Source organism: Patagioenas fasciata, chromosome 2 (genome assembly GCF_037038585.1).
Source record: "Patagioenas fasciata isolate bPatFas1 chromosome 2, bPatFas1.hap1, whole genome shotgun sequence".
NCBI lineage: Eukaryota > Metazoa > Chordata > Aves > Columbiformes > Columbidae > Patagioenas > Patagioenas fasciata.
This window is the reverse complement of record NC_092521.1, coordinates 65,094,782-65,112,240: the sequence shown is the minus strand read 5'-3', so window position 1 is coordinate 65,112,240 and position 17,459 is coordinate 65,094,782. Positions and strand designations below refer to the sequence as shown.

Below are 17,459 nucleotides of genomic sequence, written 5' to 3'. Positions count from 1 at the left end.
CACAACTGAAATAATCAGGTCAGCTTTCTAGATGGTAAATACTCTTCAAACGTGAACAGAAATGGGAAAATGTGTGTGTAAGAGAAGCCAAAATGAATGAGACCAAAAGTCTAGCTCTAAATTCTGTCTCGAACTGAGCAATGGCAGATGCCACACATTTTGGAAATGAAGAAGGGTCTGCAAACTTGAAAACTCGTTGACTTTCTCCAAAACTATCAAACACTTGAACTTCCACTTTCGATTCTTACCACACTTCACATTTGGAACAGAAAACAAACTGAGATGTGCAAGCAATAATTGTACACACCAGAAAAAAGAGGAGGTATCACTGAGGCTGTCTGCTGAATTCTTGGGAATTTTTCACTTCATCTTTTGTTTCATGTTAATTTAAAAATACTCCTTTTTTTTTCATGTCCCACATGAAGGGGGGGGAAATGTTACTAAAATACCAGAGAAACCTTTACTTCTATGTAAAATGAAGTTAAAATTTCTACAGAGATATTAAGCATGAAGTAATAAAGATACAGGCCTTTACCTGCAAACAAACAAACAAACAAAAAAATCAAATACATTTTAATACTCTAGTATAATTGTAGACCCTTCTTCACAAGCTCCAAACTTCCTTGGAGAGCTAATAAGAAAACGAATATAGGAAGCTTCATGGCAAATCTAATCAGTTATTCAGAAAACACCTGCACAATCACAGTATCAGTTCGCACCACATCTCTGTAATAAGTACAAATACAGAATCATGCGGTTGTGCAAACGTGCTCAACAACACATTAACATAATGCATCCACTCCACATGAAAACACTCAAGTATAACTCAGACTTTGTCTGAAGTATACCACACCACAACTGCAGACAAAGCTTTTAGCACACTAGTCCAGGGATGTCAAACTCATTTTCACCAGGGGCCACATCAGCCTTGTGGTTGCCTTCAAAGGGCCAAATGTAATTTTAGGACTGTACAAATTTAACTACTCCTACATTTAGTGTCTAAACTGCTGCTTCTCCATCTTGTCCTCAGACAGCCAAGGGCATGCTGTGGTGCTTCTTTCAACAACTCACCATATCACTGCACTTTCCCTTCCTGAAGTCTGTTTGGTTGAGTTCTAATGAGCCACACAAGTGGGCTCACCATGTCCTAAGGCATGTAACACCTTATCTTCCAACCTTTCTCCCCAACAAAAACTAGTAATGGTGTGACCAGAAAGGCATGAGATGCTGGTTTTCTTGAAGACACATACTAGAACTCCTCACTACTGTAACGCTTCCTTGTGTTCACAGATCTCCCTTTGCTGTCTGCCAGTCACTTCAGAACCAATAGCAAGTAAGGTATTGCTTAACTTTATCACTGCTTAGAAAAAGTGCATTAAGGAAACATGCAGTGGCTCACTACACTCTAATAAAGCAAGCAATTTTGTCAAATTCAACCTGTGTTTCAGGAACCCCTACAAAATTATTTCAGAAATCACTTGCTTCTACAACAGCACTGGTACACTCTGTTGAGAACACTGGTGCAGAAGTGTGAGGAGAAGCTCCACACGTAACTTTATGAAAGTATTTTTTCTGGAGCCATTTCCAGTCTGAAACCTATGGAACAACACGATCCTATGCTATTGCTTTAGTCTTCTTCTGTGAACCTCAGAATAACACAACTATGATGATGCTGGAAGTCATGAATGCTTCCATCCTCACTGAGTTTGGTGAACATCTCTACACTTCAGAAAAGCCAAACTTTTTTTTTTAAACACACTTGTTTTACCACATAAGTAAGTGATTCTTCCCATAATGGAAATTGTGTCATTAACAGACTCATGGTTTTATTGACTTTTAGGAGCAGAGAACAGAAAGGAGTTCAAAGAGTCTAACGTGACAGGAGGTTAACAACATTTCCACTTTCAGAGCCATAAAAGACAGGCTAACAGTGCCATAAGACACCACAACAAATTACAGAAAACCTCAACTTGGTGCTTAAGAATGCCAAAAAAAGTGCAGATGCATAAGTGACAATGCAGGGTGGACAGAGCTTAGGTATGCCCAAACAAGCCCAAATATACTTTAAGACATAAACCAAATTTTAACATAACAGCCTTTCAAACGCTCCCAGTGCTAGCTACAATCGCTGTTTCATTTTAAAGAGGATAAAGAAAACCCATATCTTTCAAAATACTTGCCCCATTCTCTGCCTCCCAAGTATCCTCTGCTCCTCCAACAAAACTGCTTTTTTGACTTTTTAGGACACAATAGTTATGTTTCATTCAAAATTAAGCTTTTCTTCCCAGTCTAGCACTACGGTTTATGCTTTCTGTTATCTTCTCTACATTATACTGCATAAAAGCAGATAAGGCATTTCTGATTCAGGCAAATCTGAAGAAATTAAAAGGGACAACATGAAACTGAGTGTTAGTTACAAGTAGTTGCAGTGCCTCCTCCTACTTAACTGTTTACTTCTTTTCTTCTTGGTTATTCCTACAGTCATATACATTTGCCTGCAATATGAAGGAAACTACATCACCCAACTGCAATCCAAAGAGGAAAGAAAGAGAAGGGAAAAGGCTGCAGCGATGGATCACGTGCTACAGTTTAACATGCACTTGGCATACAGGGGTACAGCTTGTCTTTAACTTGCCTCCACCTTGTCCTGAAAAGCTTCCTCTGGATACAAAGAATACGTCAGCACTCCCTACATTATTAAGTGGACCTGTATGCACCATTGGAATTTTACACTTGTTGGAATTTTGAGATACTAGTTTTAATCCCCAAAGTTATCACTGACATCCATTTTCTTAAAATTTTACCCTTCTAGAAACAAATAAACTATAATATAAAACATCCAGGGGCAGCAGTGTAAAATTCAGCAAATACTGGAGAACTTAGTAAGCATCAGAAGCATCCCAATTACATCAACAATCATATAAAACTGACTATATGTAGAATTAATAATGAAAGATGTTCATAATTTCCAGATGAAAACAAGAGCCCCATCTGTATAAAGTGTCTGCAATCAGAGGTGAGACAAGCAACCAACTATCTCTACAGTAATTCTCAGTACAGTATCTTAACTCCATTGAAAGAGCTAATTCTGTATCAGAGAAATTCTGAAATACTAAAAGAAACTTAAAAAGTAAAATATGTAACTTTCCTCAGATATTTCTCTCATGTATATGTCAAACAGATAAATTGGTATTTAGAGGACTTGCTTGATAAAGATCCTCATTAACAAAAAATGAGGCATTCATTTGTAAGGGATGAAAAACAACAATAAAACCCAAGAAATAACTACAAGATCTTCCTATTAAAAAAAAAAAAAAGCATAATTGACATTATCTACAATATGCTTTTTATTACTGGAATTAAGTAAATAATTCACTTTTACTTCTTTAAGCTAACATGTACAAAAAGATTAGCCTTGTCGAGTCACCTGAAATGAAAGGACAGTCATATGGACACCAAGAGCTCTTCAAAGTATGTGAAATTTCACACCAAACTGTGGTAAGTCTATTTTGGATTACACAGATAATCATCATGAGATTGCTAAAATTTAAATGAGACCACTCTCTCAAATTTTACTGATAAAGTTTCCAAGCAAAGAATGAGCTGCTATGAAAAGATATCAAAGTATTTTTCAAATGTGAACGTATTTAGAAGACATTCATTCTACAGATTGAGAAGCCCAGGCTCTTAATGCAGGCATAGCAGAATTGATAAAAGTTAAGTTCTAGTTTCAGACTATAAAAAAAAAAGACATGATTTGTATATATATTAGTGTTTTCAGCTCATGAATCTGCTAGGTCAAATGACTTTGGCAGGGTCACACATAGTGTGAGCCTGTCAGGCTTTCTTTGAGGCCGAATTCAGCTTGACTTGCAAAAAGCTAATGTAAATGGTTTTCTTCTAAATGGCGTTATGCCCCGTTTCACTCCTTACGCTTGGGTACACACTGGAAACTCAAAGAACACAAAGTGCAGCTCTTTGTGATCTTTTATGAGGCAGCTCTGCGATGTCTCAAAGCATGTATATACCATAAGGTCCAAAGCTTTACTGGAAGAGTATGAAGTACTGAATTTTAGGTGCTCTTCCTTTCCAGCATTCAGAACTCAGGAAGTTAGAAAAAACACAAATTTGTTGAAGCATCAAGGAATAAAAATGAACGATGACACTCCAGTTCAGTCCTATTATCAAGCTAAAATTTCCCCACCTCCCACCAGCTCCTCTGCCCTCTCACACAAAACGTTCCCCGGCATCCCAAGCAGAGGTTGCCTCCCCAACTCCGAGGAAGTGGTGACCCCAAGGCTCACGGCGCCCCAACACCATCCAAAGCCATTTGCCTGCTCCTGGCGCCTGAAGGGGCGAAGCGGGACCCGGCCACGCCACACGGAACGTGGACAAACTTTCCACGGGGACCGCCGGGGCTGCCCAACCCGCCCGGGCACCGCGAAGTCCACTCGATCCCCCGCCTCAACAACGGGGCAGCCGCCCACCACCACTGAGGGCCCGCCCGGGCTGAGTGGTCGCTGGGACCCACAACGAGCCCCGGTATCCGATCAAGGGGCTGCGGCGTCACGGGACAGCCCCGCCAGCCCAGCGGGAAAGATTAACTCTGCCTTGCCTGGGCGGCCACAGGCGTCTCCCGCCGCCTCTCTCTCTCTCTCTCTCCCTCCCTCCTTCCCCGCCCCAGCGCCGCAGCTGCGCCCCGTAACTCACCTCGACCCCACCCGCCGCCTCATTGCGCCGCCACTCGGCACAACCCCTCACGGGCCGGGCGCGGCCCCTGCTCGAGCAGCCCCGGTGCCTTCTGGGATCGCCTCATTGCCTCCCTCCATCTCCCCAACCGGCCGGAACTACACTTCCCAGCGTGCCCCGCGCAGCGCGGGGACCCGGAAGTGAGCGGTGGAGGCGGGGAGCGCGGGGGCCCCGCGCTGGAACTTGCCCGGGTGTTTCCTGGCGACGGGGGAAGTGAGGAGCTGCCGCGGAGAGCGGGAGCCGTGTTCCTCCCCTCCCGGGCGCCCGATCTACCATGAGACCCGCCATCTTCCCGCTGCTGCCTGACCCTGGCTGCCTCCTGGTCATTTTGGTGAGCGGCCGGCTGCCCGCAGCCCTTCCCTTCCCCGCTGCGGCCCCGCCGGTGGGGCCACCGCGCCGGGCGGCGTGGGGGCGGCCGGCGGCCCTTTGGGCTCTTCCTTCCCGGCTGCTCCTGCTCTCCTGCTCGCCCCGCGTGTGCGCGCCGGGGACGTGCCTGGGGGCGGGTGGTGGCTCCCGGCCCCGCCGCGGTAGCGACCCTCGCACGGCCGGGGCCATTCCGCCGGCACCTGCTCGGCGGGGGAGGGGAGGGAGGGAGCGAGGTGAACGGCGGCTGCGGGAGCGGCCCCGGTTGGCGGAGTGCGGTGTTGTGGCCGAGGCTGATAGGCTGCGGACCCGGAACGGGCCGGCGGCGGGGCGGGGCCGGGCCTGGGCTCGCCACCGAGAGTCGGGGGCCGCCGCGGGCTCGGGGCATTGGCCTGGCGGACGGTGGGGCCTGGTCCCGGCTCCTCCGCAGAGAAGGCTGGCGTGGCGCCTGCCCCCTTCAGGAGCCGGGGAGGGAAAGCGAGGGGAGGGAGCGGACCCGCGGGTGGGCGCGCAACCCTTGGGGCGGTAGCGGGAGCCGCGGTGGCCGGGAGGAAAGTGCCTCGACGGAGCCTCTGCGGGGTCCGCTTGTCGCCCGTGGTTCGGTGTTGCTGCCCTTAAACAGAGGGGAGCGGGTTCCCGTGCCCTAGCGCCCCATCCGTGAGCATGGCTGCGGTGGGGGGGACCCCCTCCCACAGCTCAGTGACCCGGGCTGGGAAGAGTTCCCGAGCCGTGTTGCAGCGTGGTCACATTTATCTTTCGCTGTCAGATTACAGCATTTTTTTTTTTTTTTTTTCTCCAGGCTGGCATTACATGCATGACCTAAGCCACCCTCTGCCTTTGCACACACACACAAACACAATCACTGATGCGTGTATTTTGTGGAGATAAGTTGTCTCTGTTATACTTGATCTGTATTTTTAAACAGGCTGATGTGGTGATTCTTACTTTTCCAGAACCAGATTCTGGACCTTTTATAACACAAAGAGCTTGTAGAGCTAAAGGCAACTTCTGTGAATAAGTTTAATAGGATTTGGGCTTAAGATACTAATGTATTTCATCCATCTATTTAAAACATTTGGGGTAATAAAACTGGACAGAAAATGAAGGACTGGAGGTAAAGGTAGATAGTGCTTTGGAGGTCCAAAGGGAAGTACATAGTAAATGGCTACTAATGAATCGATGAATGAGAAACGTGATGACAGGTACTTAGTACTCATTATTCCTTTGAAATGGGCACTTCTACCTGGATAAACTCTGGTTAAATTATAAACTTGCTGTAGTTTCAGGGTTAGTAAATATACATGATTGACAGGATCACTACAGGGTGTTTCAAAAAGATGGACCAAACTTCAGAGATACAGTGATTTCAAATGGGGTCTATCTTTTTTGAAGCATCCAGTATATGAGAGATTAAAGTGAAGAACCCAGTATCTGCCAGACACATCTGTGCATTAAAACAATTCTGCTTCTGCACTAGGTTGGTTTTCACCACTGTTTTAAGTACAGACTAAAATAAGCAAAAGCAAGGAGTGTGTACTGTTTTTAAATGCCATTGAAATGGACAAGTACAAGTTTGAAAAAGTGGACATGAGTTAATGAAAGCATTTATCTTCATGGTACAGTTGATCAATGCAAATTTAATATGCATCAGTTAGATCTATGTTTGCCAGCTAAAAATAGGAAATTGCTAAGATCTGAAATTTCCCCATGTTTAGTTGTTGTTTCTTTGTGTATGGGTCATTTAAACCCATTTCTGATGTGATTAAAAATAATTGTATCCATAAAACCTCAAGAAGACTACAGATCAGAGTTGTTTTTAAAAAGATGTAATTATATACGATGTTATCTGTGTAATTCTTCAGCATCATATTGGATGTTGCCCTGTGTTGTAAGGCATCTAATTACATGCTTTGATTAAGCCAATGAATCATTGCTTTTAGTAGCTTTGTTGAGAATTTTGGAAAAGTTGTTCTGAGCAGACTGGGAGTGGGAGGGATCCTTTTTCTTTAAAATAGCTGAAAAAGTCTTTTACAAAGCATGGTGTCTTTTTTTTTTTGCAGCATTCAAAGAATCAGGTAGGGTGCTTAAAGTTCTGGTAACTTTGTTTTTCTGTTGCCAACAGCCATGAATACCTAAGACCAGCAACATTAACCATGGTCTTGGTCAGTAAGGTTTGGGAGGGCACTCTGCTCTGCATCCAAAGGATGTGCCATCTAGCAGAGCCTCTCTGAGCACGGCAGTTGGCGTATCTTGTGGATAGGTGAGCTTATTAGTATTACGTTAGTGGTTCCTAAAACAGAATACAATGATATATAGCTCCAGAACCAGCTTACTAAGCTGGCCTTGCTTAGTAATAGCAATGAAGTTAAACATTATTTAAATTTCCAGACTTTTGGATAAGCATATTTCTTTTCTAGATGGGGAATTAAAACACTATCAAAGGAAGAAAATATACAATGTCAATGTCAAAACAAGTCCTTTTGTCTAAGAAGTTTGACAGTAGGAGATCGCTAAAATTTCAGAGGGCTTTGGGTCTTGCTCTATTATTATTCTCCCTGGTCTCACTGAAGGCTGGGTTGCTAGGATGGGGATTGCAGGGCAAGGCTTTACAGGGATACCTACCAGTCCCAGAACAACCCTATTCCCTTCCAACTTTTCAACCTTGTTTGCTTGTGTTGTACTGGGCTGCTGGGAGACAAATTGGAGCTGGAGAGAGGACGGAGGAGGTACAGGCTGGCATATCCTTGCCTCTGTGGTTCTGGAGCTGAGCACAGGCTGTGGAGGATCATGTACAGCCTATTGCAAGACTGGAATAAGAGATGCATAGGAATGTTGTGTGGCTCCCTGTGTTCATAGATTAAGATGTTTCTGCCACGTTGGTATATTGCTTAATAGTGGGTAGGACAGATGTTTAAGATGAATCCAAGACTGTGAAATACATGCTGATGGGCCAGTGGCTCATCACATTCTCCTTGAAGGCAAGGTGTGGTTCTTTCGCTTTGCTCTAACCAGTCATTCTGTATGTTCGCTTCTACTTGCAGATGAGTATACTTTTCCTGTAAAGAAAATTCTAGAACAAGGCACTCTGCACATGCATCTTCTGCATATGTATGAAAGGCATTTGTCATGTTGCTCAGTACTTCACTGGAAGGCTTATGCATGGTGTCCCTGAGGAATAGATGTGACTAGAGGAAACCCCCAACTGATAGTAAGGGAAATGAAAGGGGAAGTTCTCTGATTTTTTTTTTCTTCATTTTTTTTTTTCTTTCCCTCAAACAACTGCAAAAGGATTTCTCAGTTTTTGTACTTCGATCTGTGGAGGTTTATTAGATTTCAAAGCACCACTACTATACCTTTTCTTTGTAGCTTGTTTGGAAAGGTGGTGTGAACAAACTGAGAACACCTACTTCTTTACATATTTGGCAACACCTTTGGAAGAGCGTATTTGTCCTCTCATGTTCTGAGAATGTGAAATGTTGGAGTGTTTTCTCAGTCTTAAAGTTTACCTAGTTTTCTAATAAGCTGTGGCTTCTCTTCACTTGGGATTATTATAGAAGCCTGGTGTATGTTCCATTTATGATTCAGTAGCCCCACTATGTATGCTCTACTCTATAAGTTGATGCAGTTTATCATTGGCAGGAAATATTTAGTGTTACAGTTGGTTTTACATTATAATGTTTTATATTTTTAGTGAAGCTCTCAAAATACTACTTACATAGCAATGCAATTGCAGCTATTAGGAGCAGTAACTTAGAAGAGGCACTAGTCAATGAACTTTTGAATTTCATATTAAACTTCTAACTGGAAAAAATACTGTAGGGTGATATTTGTTTCTTGTTTGACTGCCACTGCCTCTTGTGTCTCGGTAATATGATACCAGGTACCCAAACAGTGAAAGTAAAATGAAATAAAATTAACTTAATACTAAATACTGTAGTAAGTTGCCCAAAGAGAAGTTGAACTCTTTGTACATTTTACAATGTACAGAATGTACTTCTATGCATTTGCATCTCTGTGTATGTATTAACAAACAAATTTTGTAATTGAGAATCCAGCTCAATGTAATATTCTGAATTTGAACATTAGTCGAAGTCACAGTTACAGACAGATTCTAGACCACTGGGCCTTATACAGTGAAAGGTGTTCCCTCCAAGGGTAGCACAGGAGTTCTGACTTGTCAATCATCTGTCATGTCCTCTAAACAGTGAAAATTTAACTGAGGAACTTTTCCTAGGCTGGTGGCGGGGAGGAGGAGGGGAAGCTTAGACTCTTGCTGTGAAGAATTGCATTCTTCTTGCTATGCCATGTGATGGTAGGTTTCCTGTTTGAAGTGCTCAGGAGAGAGGACAGGAAAAACTGAACTGATTCTTCAAACAAAACACTTGGACAAGGTTGGAAAATGTATGAATGAGTTATTGACAGTGGGCCATCTGAGATCCTGTTGCTGGCAGCTGAAAAGCTCTGTGGTTACACATTCCTCTTTTTTTTTTTTTTTTAATTATATCCTTACTATTCTCTGTAATCTGCTTTGGGTTTTTTTGGCAGGACAGCTTTTTTAGGCAAGAGACTGGTCCTCATGCTGCTTTCTTGGGAAAGGAGAATTACTGCTGGTTGTTCTTATACATGCCCAGCAGTTAACCCCTGTGTTTTAATCAAACCTATTTCTTTTGAAAGACTTAAGGATTATATGCTGCTATTCAGGAGGACCATTCACCTTGCAGGCTCTTTTATAAGCCTTACTTTTGTATAATTTCTAGGTATTTTGTTTGCTTGCAGGGAGGGAATTGTCTCACGTGAAAAGCAAATATACAGATACGCTTTAAATTTTGTACCAGAGCTTCTTCAAAAGCTCTTCAGGAGAGCCTAGAAACATTTTTAAGTAATAGGTACTTCAATAATGGAAATAGTGGAGTGGGTTTGGATGCATTAGCAGTATCTTCCCCCCCACCCCCCCGCCCCCATTGTTTGAGACTGAGTTCTCAGTGATCTAGAGGAGGAATATTTTGGAATGTAAGCAGAAGCAATATAGGGTGTTGGTGCAGAGCCTAAGCAACATTTCCTTACAAATCTAAACTGGAGAAAGCTCCCTTGAGAAGTAGAGGAGGGCCGGTGCATTGTAGAGAAAATTAGGAAAGGAAGTAATACCAAATTTCATTCTGAAATTTTTGCCTTTGCACGTTTTTCCTCCCTGATGTCTCTTCATTCATCAGAAGCATGCTAAACATTGGTAGAAATAGGTAATTTTGTTTTTCAAAACAGTTATTAATGTCAACTGTTTCTATACTCAAAACCAACTCAGAATATTTTTTTTTCACTGCCAGTTCAGGATGCTGTATTTCTCCAAACCAGCTGTAGGATCCTGTCCAAATTAAATTATGCTCTGATAATAACAAAAAGTGCTTTACAAAAAGTGACAAGACACATTGGAAAGAGAGTTCCGTAATTTTTCCTTTTTTCATGTGTCTTGCTACTAAGAAACTGGTATCCTGATAATACAACCTTTACAGCTAAGAGACGTTTATGCCATTAAAACATGCAAAGTTCCAATACTGCGCCCTCCTCATAAGCAGCTAGTACTTGCAACCTCTTTGAGGAATGAACCAAACCTTAGATTTCTTTCGCATGCATGCACGTACGCATTTTCTTTAATCTGGTAGTGATCCACAAGATCTGCTCTTTGTGTAGCTGACAGAACAGAAGCTGCAGTGGCACTAAGCAAAATGCAAAGTGCTGTGGTTTTATCTTAAACCATGTACTGACTGAAATAGTGAAAGCAGTGAGGACAGAACACCATACATACTTATCTAAATGCAGGCGCTTTTTGGATACCTTCAGCAGATAACCGGCTTCCCAACTAATTGTATATGCAGCATGAGGTTTCTAATAAACACAGTAAATCTCCTGTTCACCTGATTTAACTATACCAAATGTATTGGGTTTCTTCTGTCCCCCTTTTTTCTTCATGTCCATTAGTTTGGCTTTAGCAAGAAAGCTTTGATGAATAGTATTTTGAGGCTCAGTGTATTTACCTGCTATGGTCAAATTGTAGAGTTCTGGTTTTTGATTGCTACTGAAAGTTTGATCATTTAAATGAGAAGGGACCTCGAAAGGTCATCTGGCCTTACTCCCTGCTCAGTGTAAGACTAACTTAGATGGGGGTACTCACAGTCTTTCCCAGCTGAGATTTGAATATCTCCAAGGACAGAGGCTCTACAGCTTCTCTAGACACCTGTTTTAGCGTTTGATCAAAATCTTGTTGAAAGTTCTATCTGAAAAATCTGTTTGGAGCAGCAGCTTGTGTCCATTGCCTCTTGTCCCATCACTGTGTATCTTTGAGAAGAGTCTGGCTCTGCCTTCTCCATAACCTCCAACTAGGTCATTGGTAACAGTGGTAATAGCTTCATCTTCTTAAGACTGAAAAATGCCATTTTCTCAGCCTTTCCTTGCATACCTTGTTCTCTAGACACTGTTTAACTTGGTAGTCATCTGCTGGATTTCATTCCCTTATGTTAATGTCTGTTTTGTACAGTCAATTGCAAAGCTGACAGAATCCTTCAGATGTGGTCCTTTAAGTGCCAAATGAAAGGGAAGAATCACTTCCCTTGGTCTGCTGGCTACACTTTTGGTAACGCAGCCCAGTTTGCAGTTGTCTTTGCTGCAAGGGGCACACTGCTGATTCCTGTTCAACTTGCACCCCAAGATCTTGTCTGCAAAGCTGTTTTCTATCTAGTTGTCCCCCAGCCCGTATGGGGTTACTCCACCTGAGATTCAGGACTTTGCCTTTGTTGAACTCATGGGGTTTGTGTCAGGCCATTTCTCAGTCAGTTGAGGTCTCTCTGAAGAGCAGGTTTCCTTTCTGGCATATAAGCCTCTTCCCCCAGTTCAGTAACCTCAGGAAGTTTGCTGAGGGGAGGCTTTGTTCCATCATCCTGGTCATTAGTAAAGACAAACCTTACACCCAATATTGATTTGGAGAATCTTCATTGGAGACTAGCTGGACATGATACATTTGGTTACAGCCCTTTGAGCCCAGCAGTCCAGCTGCTGTGTCCTTTTATAGTTCACTTATCCCATTCATATATCTTATTTTGTTATGAACTTAGTTCATCTTTCATGTATCACCGATTTAGGACTAAGGATATTCAATTTGGGATGCTGTGTTAGAAGCTTGCTAAAGTCAAGGCAAACAATATCAAATGCTCTTCTCATTTAGAGAGGTAATCACCTCACTACAGAAAACAGATTGATTTATATATTCTAAATCCATGCTGGATGGATGTGCCTTCTGGAGAGAAAATTTGTCTCCATAATCCTCCTGGGGACCTGAGGAAAATGCATTTTGTCTGGTTCTGTGGCTCTGTGTATGTCCGACTTGCTTAAGAGCTTTCTAACTCAGTCTTCTGCTATGTGAGTAATGCTTCTCTTCCTTGATACTCTACTACTAGGCTCAGACCTCATCAGTAGAAAGTCAAAGAGGACACTGGGTACCTAAACCTTTTCCGTGTCCTTTGTCACTGTGTCCCCTGATAGTTGAGCAGCAGGCCTGCAATTTCCTTAGTCTTCCTTTCGTTGCTGGCATACCTGTGGAAACCTTCTGTGTTATACTTAACATTGCTCAAGCAATGTTTTTGTACTCCTACTGCGTATTTATTTTCTTATCACTACCTTCTGTTTACTCCATTTTTTATAAACTCATCCAGAAATTCTGTGTATCCATGGAGTTCTTCTGTCATACCCTCTTTCTGTACAGTAGAGTAGGTTGTTTCTGTGCTTTGAAGAGGTTGTCCTTGAAGATCAACAGGCTCTCATGGGCCCTTTTGGCTTTCAGAGCCATGTTCTATGAGTGGACTGAATTGTTAAGACCTGAGTGTCTTCAGTTGTCACTTTTTTCAGAGTTCTGTGAGGTACATTTTTCTATTAAAAATACTGTACGTTACAGATTGGAATTATTGTGAGACTTGGTCATTGATGAGCTGTATCTGGAAGTTGCATCAGCAGTGGCAATAAATTGAAACACTGGAGATCCCAATGGCTTGTTTCCTGGAAGAAGTAGATGACCACATTTTATACGCTGGAGTCTCACTGCTGCTTCACTTTGGGACCAAAATTAAGGCTATGCTAACCCACAGGGAGCATTCAGTGTAAAAGAAAAGATACTTCTTTATGTATTCAATACTGTAGAGATAGTTCTCTACAGTATTCAATAAGAGACTGGACAACACCCTCAGACAGATGCTATGATCTGTGGGGTTGTCATATGCAGGGACAAGAGTTGGACTCGATTCTTGTGGGTCCCTTCCAACTCAGGACATTCCGATTCTATGGCACTGATTTCTTTAATCATTGGAACTTTGTATGCTAAATGGTGTTCATGAAACAGGAGCCTGAGCAGAAGGTAGAGCTCTAGAAATAGAGTAAATGACCTGGTTCCTTGGCATACTTTTTGGAGCCAGCATGTCTCCTGTCTTGCTTGGCGTCAGTGATTCTTGCCTGGTTTCAGTGTGTGTTTCACTGAGGTGCATTCAAAAAAAAAAGTCTGTAAGGATGTCAGGTTTTTTGGGGTTTTTTTTTGTTTTTTTTTTTTTAGATCTGTGAAAAGGAGTGGAGAGAAGAAAAGCAATCTAATCTTTGTTGTAAGATAACTGGCAGTAAAGCTTATGTTTCATCTCCAACTGGATTCATGTGGCAATTGGGCATAAACATGGAGAGAACTTGTTCATTAGGAAGTCTGCAAGGAAGTGTTTTGAAAGGCGAGGAATAGGTGCCTGTTCCAATGGTCTCAAAAAAGAAAACAACAGCTGTGATAGTGTTTTGTTGTTTCCCATAGCTGTCGTGATTATGAAGTGATGATATAATTAACTTCTTCAAAAGCTTCACAAAGGGAAAACTTTTCAATGATATATCCACATTTGTAATCCCAAGAAGAGCTTTTTGTTCTTTTAGTCACTGTCTATCACTTGCGTCTCTTATAGTTTGTTGAAATCCCCTTTCTTAAATCTTACTGGAAACGCTTAGCCTCTACGTTTTTTGCCAGTCGTAAAAATTATGGATTTTCATAAGTGTGTGTATGAAAATACTTTTTTTTTTTTTCTTCTCCTCCCTGTTGAGTCTGTTCACTTGGGATTTTGGACACAATGACTGAAAGACAAATTGGTCCCTTCACAAAGGTAATTAAGACAGCATGTGGTGCAGGGGGTGAACAGTTAGGAGTTCTTCCCTACTAATGATCCATTAATTAGTGAACTGAGCTCAGTGAGTGTGTGGACCTCTGGGGAACTACCTTTGAGTGACATAAAACTGCTTTGGTTAAGAACATGAAATTGCAGGTGGAAGAGGCCTTTTTTTTTTTTTTTAGTATTTTTTTTTTCTCAACATAGGCCAGCAGAATTTGCTAAACCAGTGCAAATATGTACATATAATTAGTACAACATAGCTGTTAAACATTATTTTAAAATAAGCCAATGCGTAGCTGTGGTACCTTCCTGAGGAGTTTGATCACGCTTTTGGTTGCAGCAGCCCTCTACGTTGAGAACAGTAAGTTCACGCTATGGAACTGGTTAATTGCAGAGCCAGCGTGTCTGACATTTGCTACCAGTTCCAGCACTGCGCCATGTGAATATGTTCATATTATTTTTAGGACCAGTCTGGAATACTTGCTTGAATATTTTTGTGGGAGTCAGCCTGAAGCTGACAGGGTTAATAATCCTTGGAGGAGGTAAACCAGCAGTGGGGTATCTCTGTATCATGTTCTTTTGTGCATTATAAAATATCTGTGGCATGTGTCCTGGCCTCTCCATTGTTTACTCTTCTGCTGTCCAGTTATCCAGGGTAAATTTACAGCATATGTGCAGGCCCTTAGCAGCCGTTTAGGGTAGAAATAAAATAACTCTTATGCAGTCTGAAATTAGCTGCTCATTCTTCAAGCTACAGGCAGATGTGGTCCCAAAGGTGAATTTTTCTCTTCAAATCCAGGGAGCATTGCTTTAGTCAGTGTTCTTCTGTAGAAGATAGTCAATAGCTTAATTGTAAAATGTTGGTTGGTTGGTTGTTGGTTTTTATTCCTCAAATTGGGAGATTTTTCTAATGCCAACATGTCAATTAGAATGCAACTGTGGAGTAGTATTTCTATTACTGCTTATTTGGAAATGTCCCTTATCCTCTCTTGTAATTTTAAGATAGCAAATAATAAATACTAATCTAAAAATTGAGTCAAAGCATTTGTTAGAGACAAGCTAGTGAGCCAGTGAGCTTTAATATACTATGGTAAGTAGTTTGCATGTGTAGAACTCAAGCTTCTGGAGTGTGCATTGGAGATTTGCGTGGAAAGAATGAAAGAAAATAATTCAATTAACATAAAATAAGACTATGTTTTAAATGGATTTATTCTAAAGTTCAGAGTTCCGATGTTAAGGGAATGGGAAGCTGAGGAACAAAACCCATTGTATTTTAGAAAGTTTATGATTTCACAATTCTAAGGTTTTCTTCCTCATTTTGATTCCTCAGAAAAAGAGGGAAGAGCAGCAGCAACACAGGACTGAATCTCAAATGGTTTGAACATGTTAGACAGTTTTAATGTATGGACAAAATTCGTATGCCATGGACAGCTATGTCACAAAGCACCACAGTTGTCTTTTCATAGTTGCACAACACCTTAACCTCCTGCGAAAATATTCGGAGGCAGTGTGAGGAAATGTGGCATCTCAGTCACGCTGAAGGAAGAAAAAACCCTGTAGCACAATGAGAGTCTTAGTGATATTGAAAGTATTATTGCTAAAAGCTCTAGATCTGAGGTTAATAAATGGGGGTGGTTGCATGTGTATTCATGTGTGGGTTAGTTCTGGCTGAGATTGCAGGGTGTAGCATTACCGTGCAGTGCTAAATCTGGCAGAGGGAAAGAATTTAACTTGGATTGCTCATTGTCATCCATACACTTTCTCCTGTGCGTTGGGATCATTTATTCATTGCTTAGTGTGCTAATCATCATTGCTTTCAGCATCAGAAAAGGATGAGCCAAATCAAGCTGGTTGTGCTTCTGTGCTCTCAAACTGATTTTGTTATTTGGAAGTACAAATAGGCAGCAGTGCTAATATGAGTGGTACAATTGAAATGGTGTTATCAGAGGCTGGTTTGTCTGCTTGTCTTGAGAATGGCAGTTAAATGTGTTGCTTTCCTTTGGTTTGACTGGGTGAGGAGAATGAACCTAGCTGTATTTTTCACTTAAGTATTTTATTTGTCACTTCTTCTGCCTTTTTTTAAACCCATTGCCACAGCTGCATAGTTGAAAGCAGTGTGGATCCTGCACCTTTGGAGCCACACGATTTTGTTACTTCATCTTTAACTGCTAATAAGAATAAGTGAAATGCAGGTTTCTCCAGGGCTGAAGTATTTTATCTAAATAGCTTCTTAGGTGTTTCTGTCATGGAGGTCTAGTTTATACGTGTTTATGATAGCCCAGATTTTTCCATTTGAGCAGTTGTTTTTGGTAATTCATACCTACTTTCAAAACAAGTTCCAGCCTGAGAAGTAAAACTGAACAGGCTTGTCTTTGCTTAAAGTTCCCGCCTTTCTTGATACCACAGAGAGATAGATAACTTGATATTTTGGAGCAAAAGATTGAAAAGGTATTCAGTATTGCAAATAGAGGATATGGTTAATAAAAAAGATAAGTATCTAAAAGTAAGTAGGTATTGAAATAGAGCATTTCTCTTGAAATAAATTGATTTTTGCCGTGTTGAATGATAATCTATGTGTATTAAAATGTACCAAAATAGAAATTTTCTGTTATTTTTAAAGGAGTGGAATGTGTGTAGGCAGCAAGTGTGGAATATTCAGTTGTCCCCTTATATGTTCAGTCCTTCAGATTATTCCAAGGTAGCAAACATTCACATAACATAGGATATACTGTTTCTTGTGAAAACACTGTCTCCTTTTGGTTTCTTCCTCCAAGATAATGCTTCAAATGAGCAATTCTGAATTCTGTAGCCATTCCTTCCACATAATACCATAGAAGTTTTGGTTTCATTTTAATATCAGTTTTCATTGCTAGTCCAAGAGTGAACAAAACACACATACATATATTAGATATTTATAAAAATTTTCTCATTTCTTGTTTAATGGTGGCCCTATGTGTAAAGACAAGTATAAAGGGCACAAGAAAGTCTGTACAAGATGATAATGAATAAGAGGATAGTATGTTGCTTTTGTTTAATGATCTATGTGGTTCTCAAAACGCAGTTCCTAATAAGCCTTCTATTTAGACTAGGCTATTTATATGAAATGACTCACACTTTCTACTTTATTGCTATGCATCAAAATAATTTCCAAGATATTTTAGGTGAAAAAATGGC

At 41.5% G+C, this 17,459-nt stretch overlaps 2 protein-coding genes across 3 annotated transcripts in view; one reads left to right on the top strand and one right to left on the bottom strand.

The window, feature by feature from the left end:
- INVS (inversin) overlaps positions 1-4,860 on the bottom strand; it is a 93,735-nt gene extending 88,875 nt beyond the window's left edge. Inside the window, exon 1 of one of the 2 annotated variants that reach the window (XM_065830726.2) lies at positions 4,711-4,860. The gene's annotated coding sequence lies outside the window, so the exon portion shown is untranslated. Of the gene's footprint in view, positions 1-307; positions 3,271-4,710 lie in introns of those variants that run through there. The other variant, XM_071804327.1, reaches the window with a different exon arrangement.
- Positions 4,861-4,901: 41 nt separating this feature from the next.
- The window catches only part of ERP44 (endoplasmic reticulum protein 44), a 54,484-nt gene continuing 41,926 nt past the window's right edge, over positions 4,902-17,459 (top strand). The window contains exon 1 of the mRNA XM_065831031.2: positions 4,902-5,080. Coding sequence (XP_065687103.1) covers positions 5,024-5,080 — 57 coding nt within the window. The 5' untranslated portion in view covers positions 4,902-5,023. The remainder of the gene's footprint in view (positions 5,081-17,459) is intronic.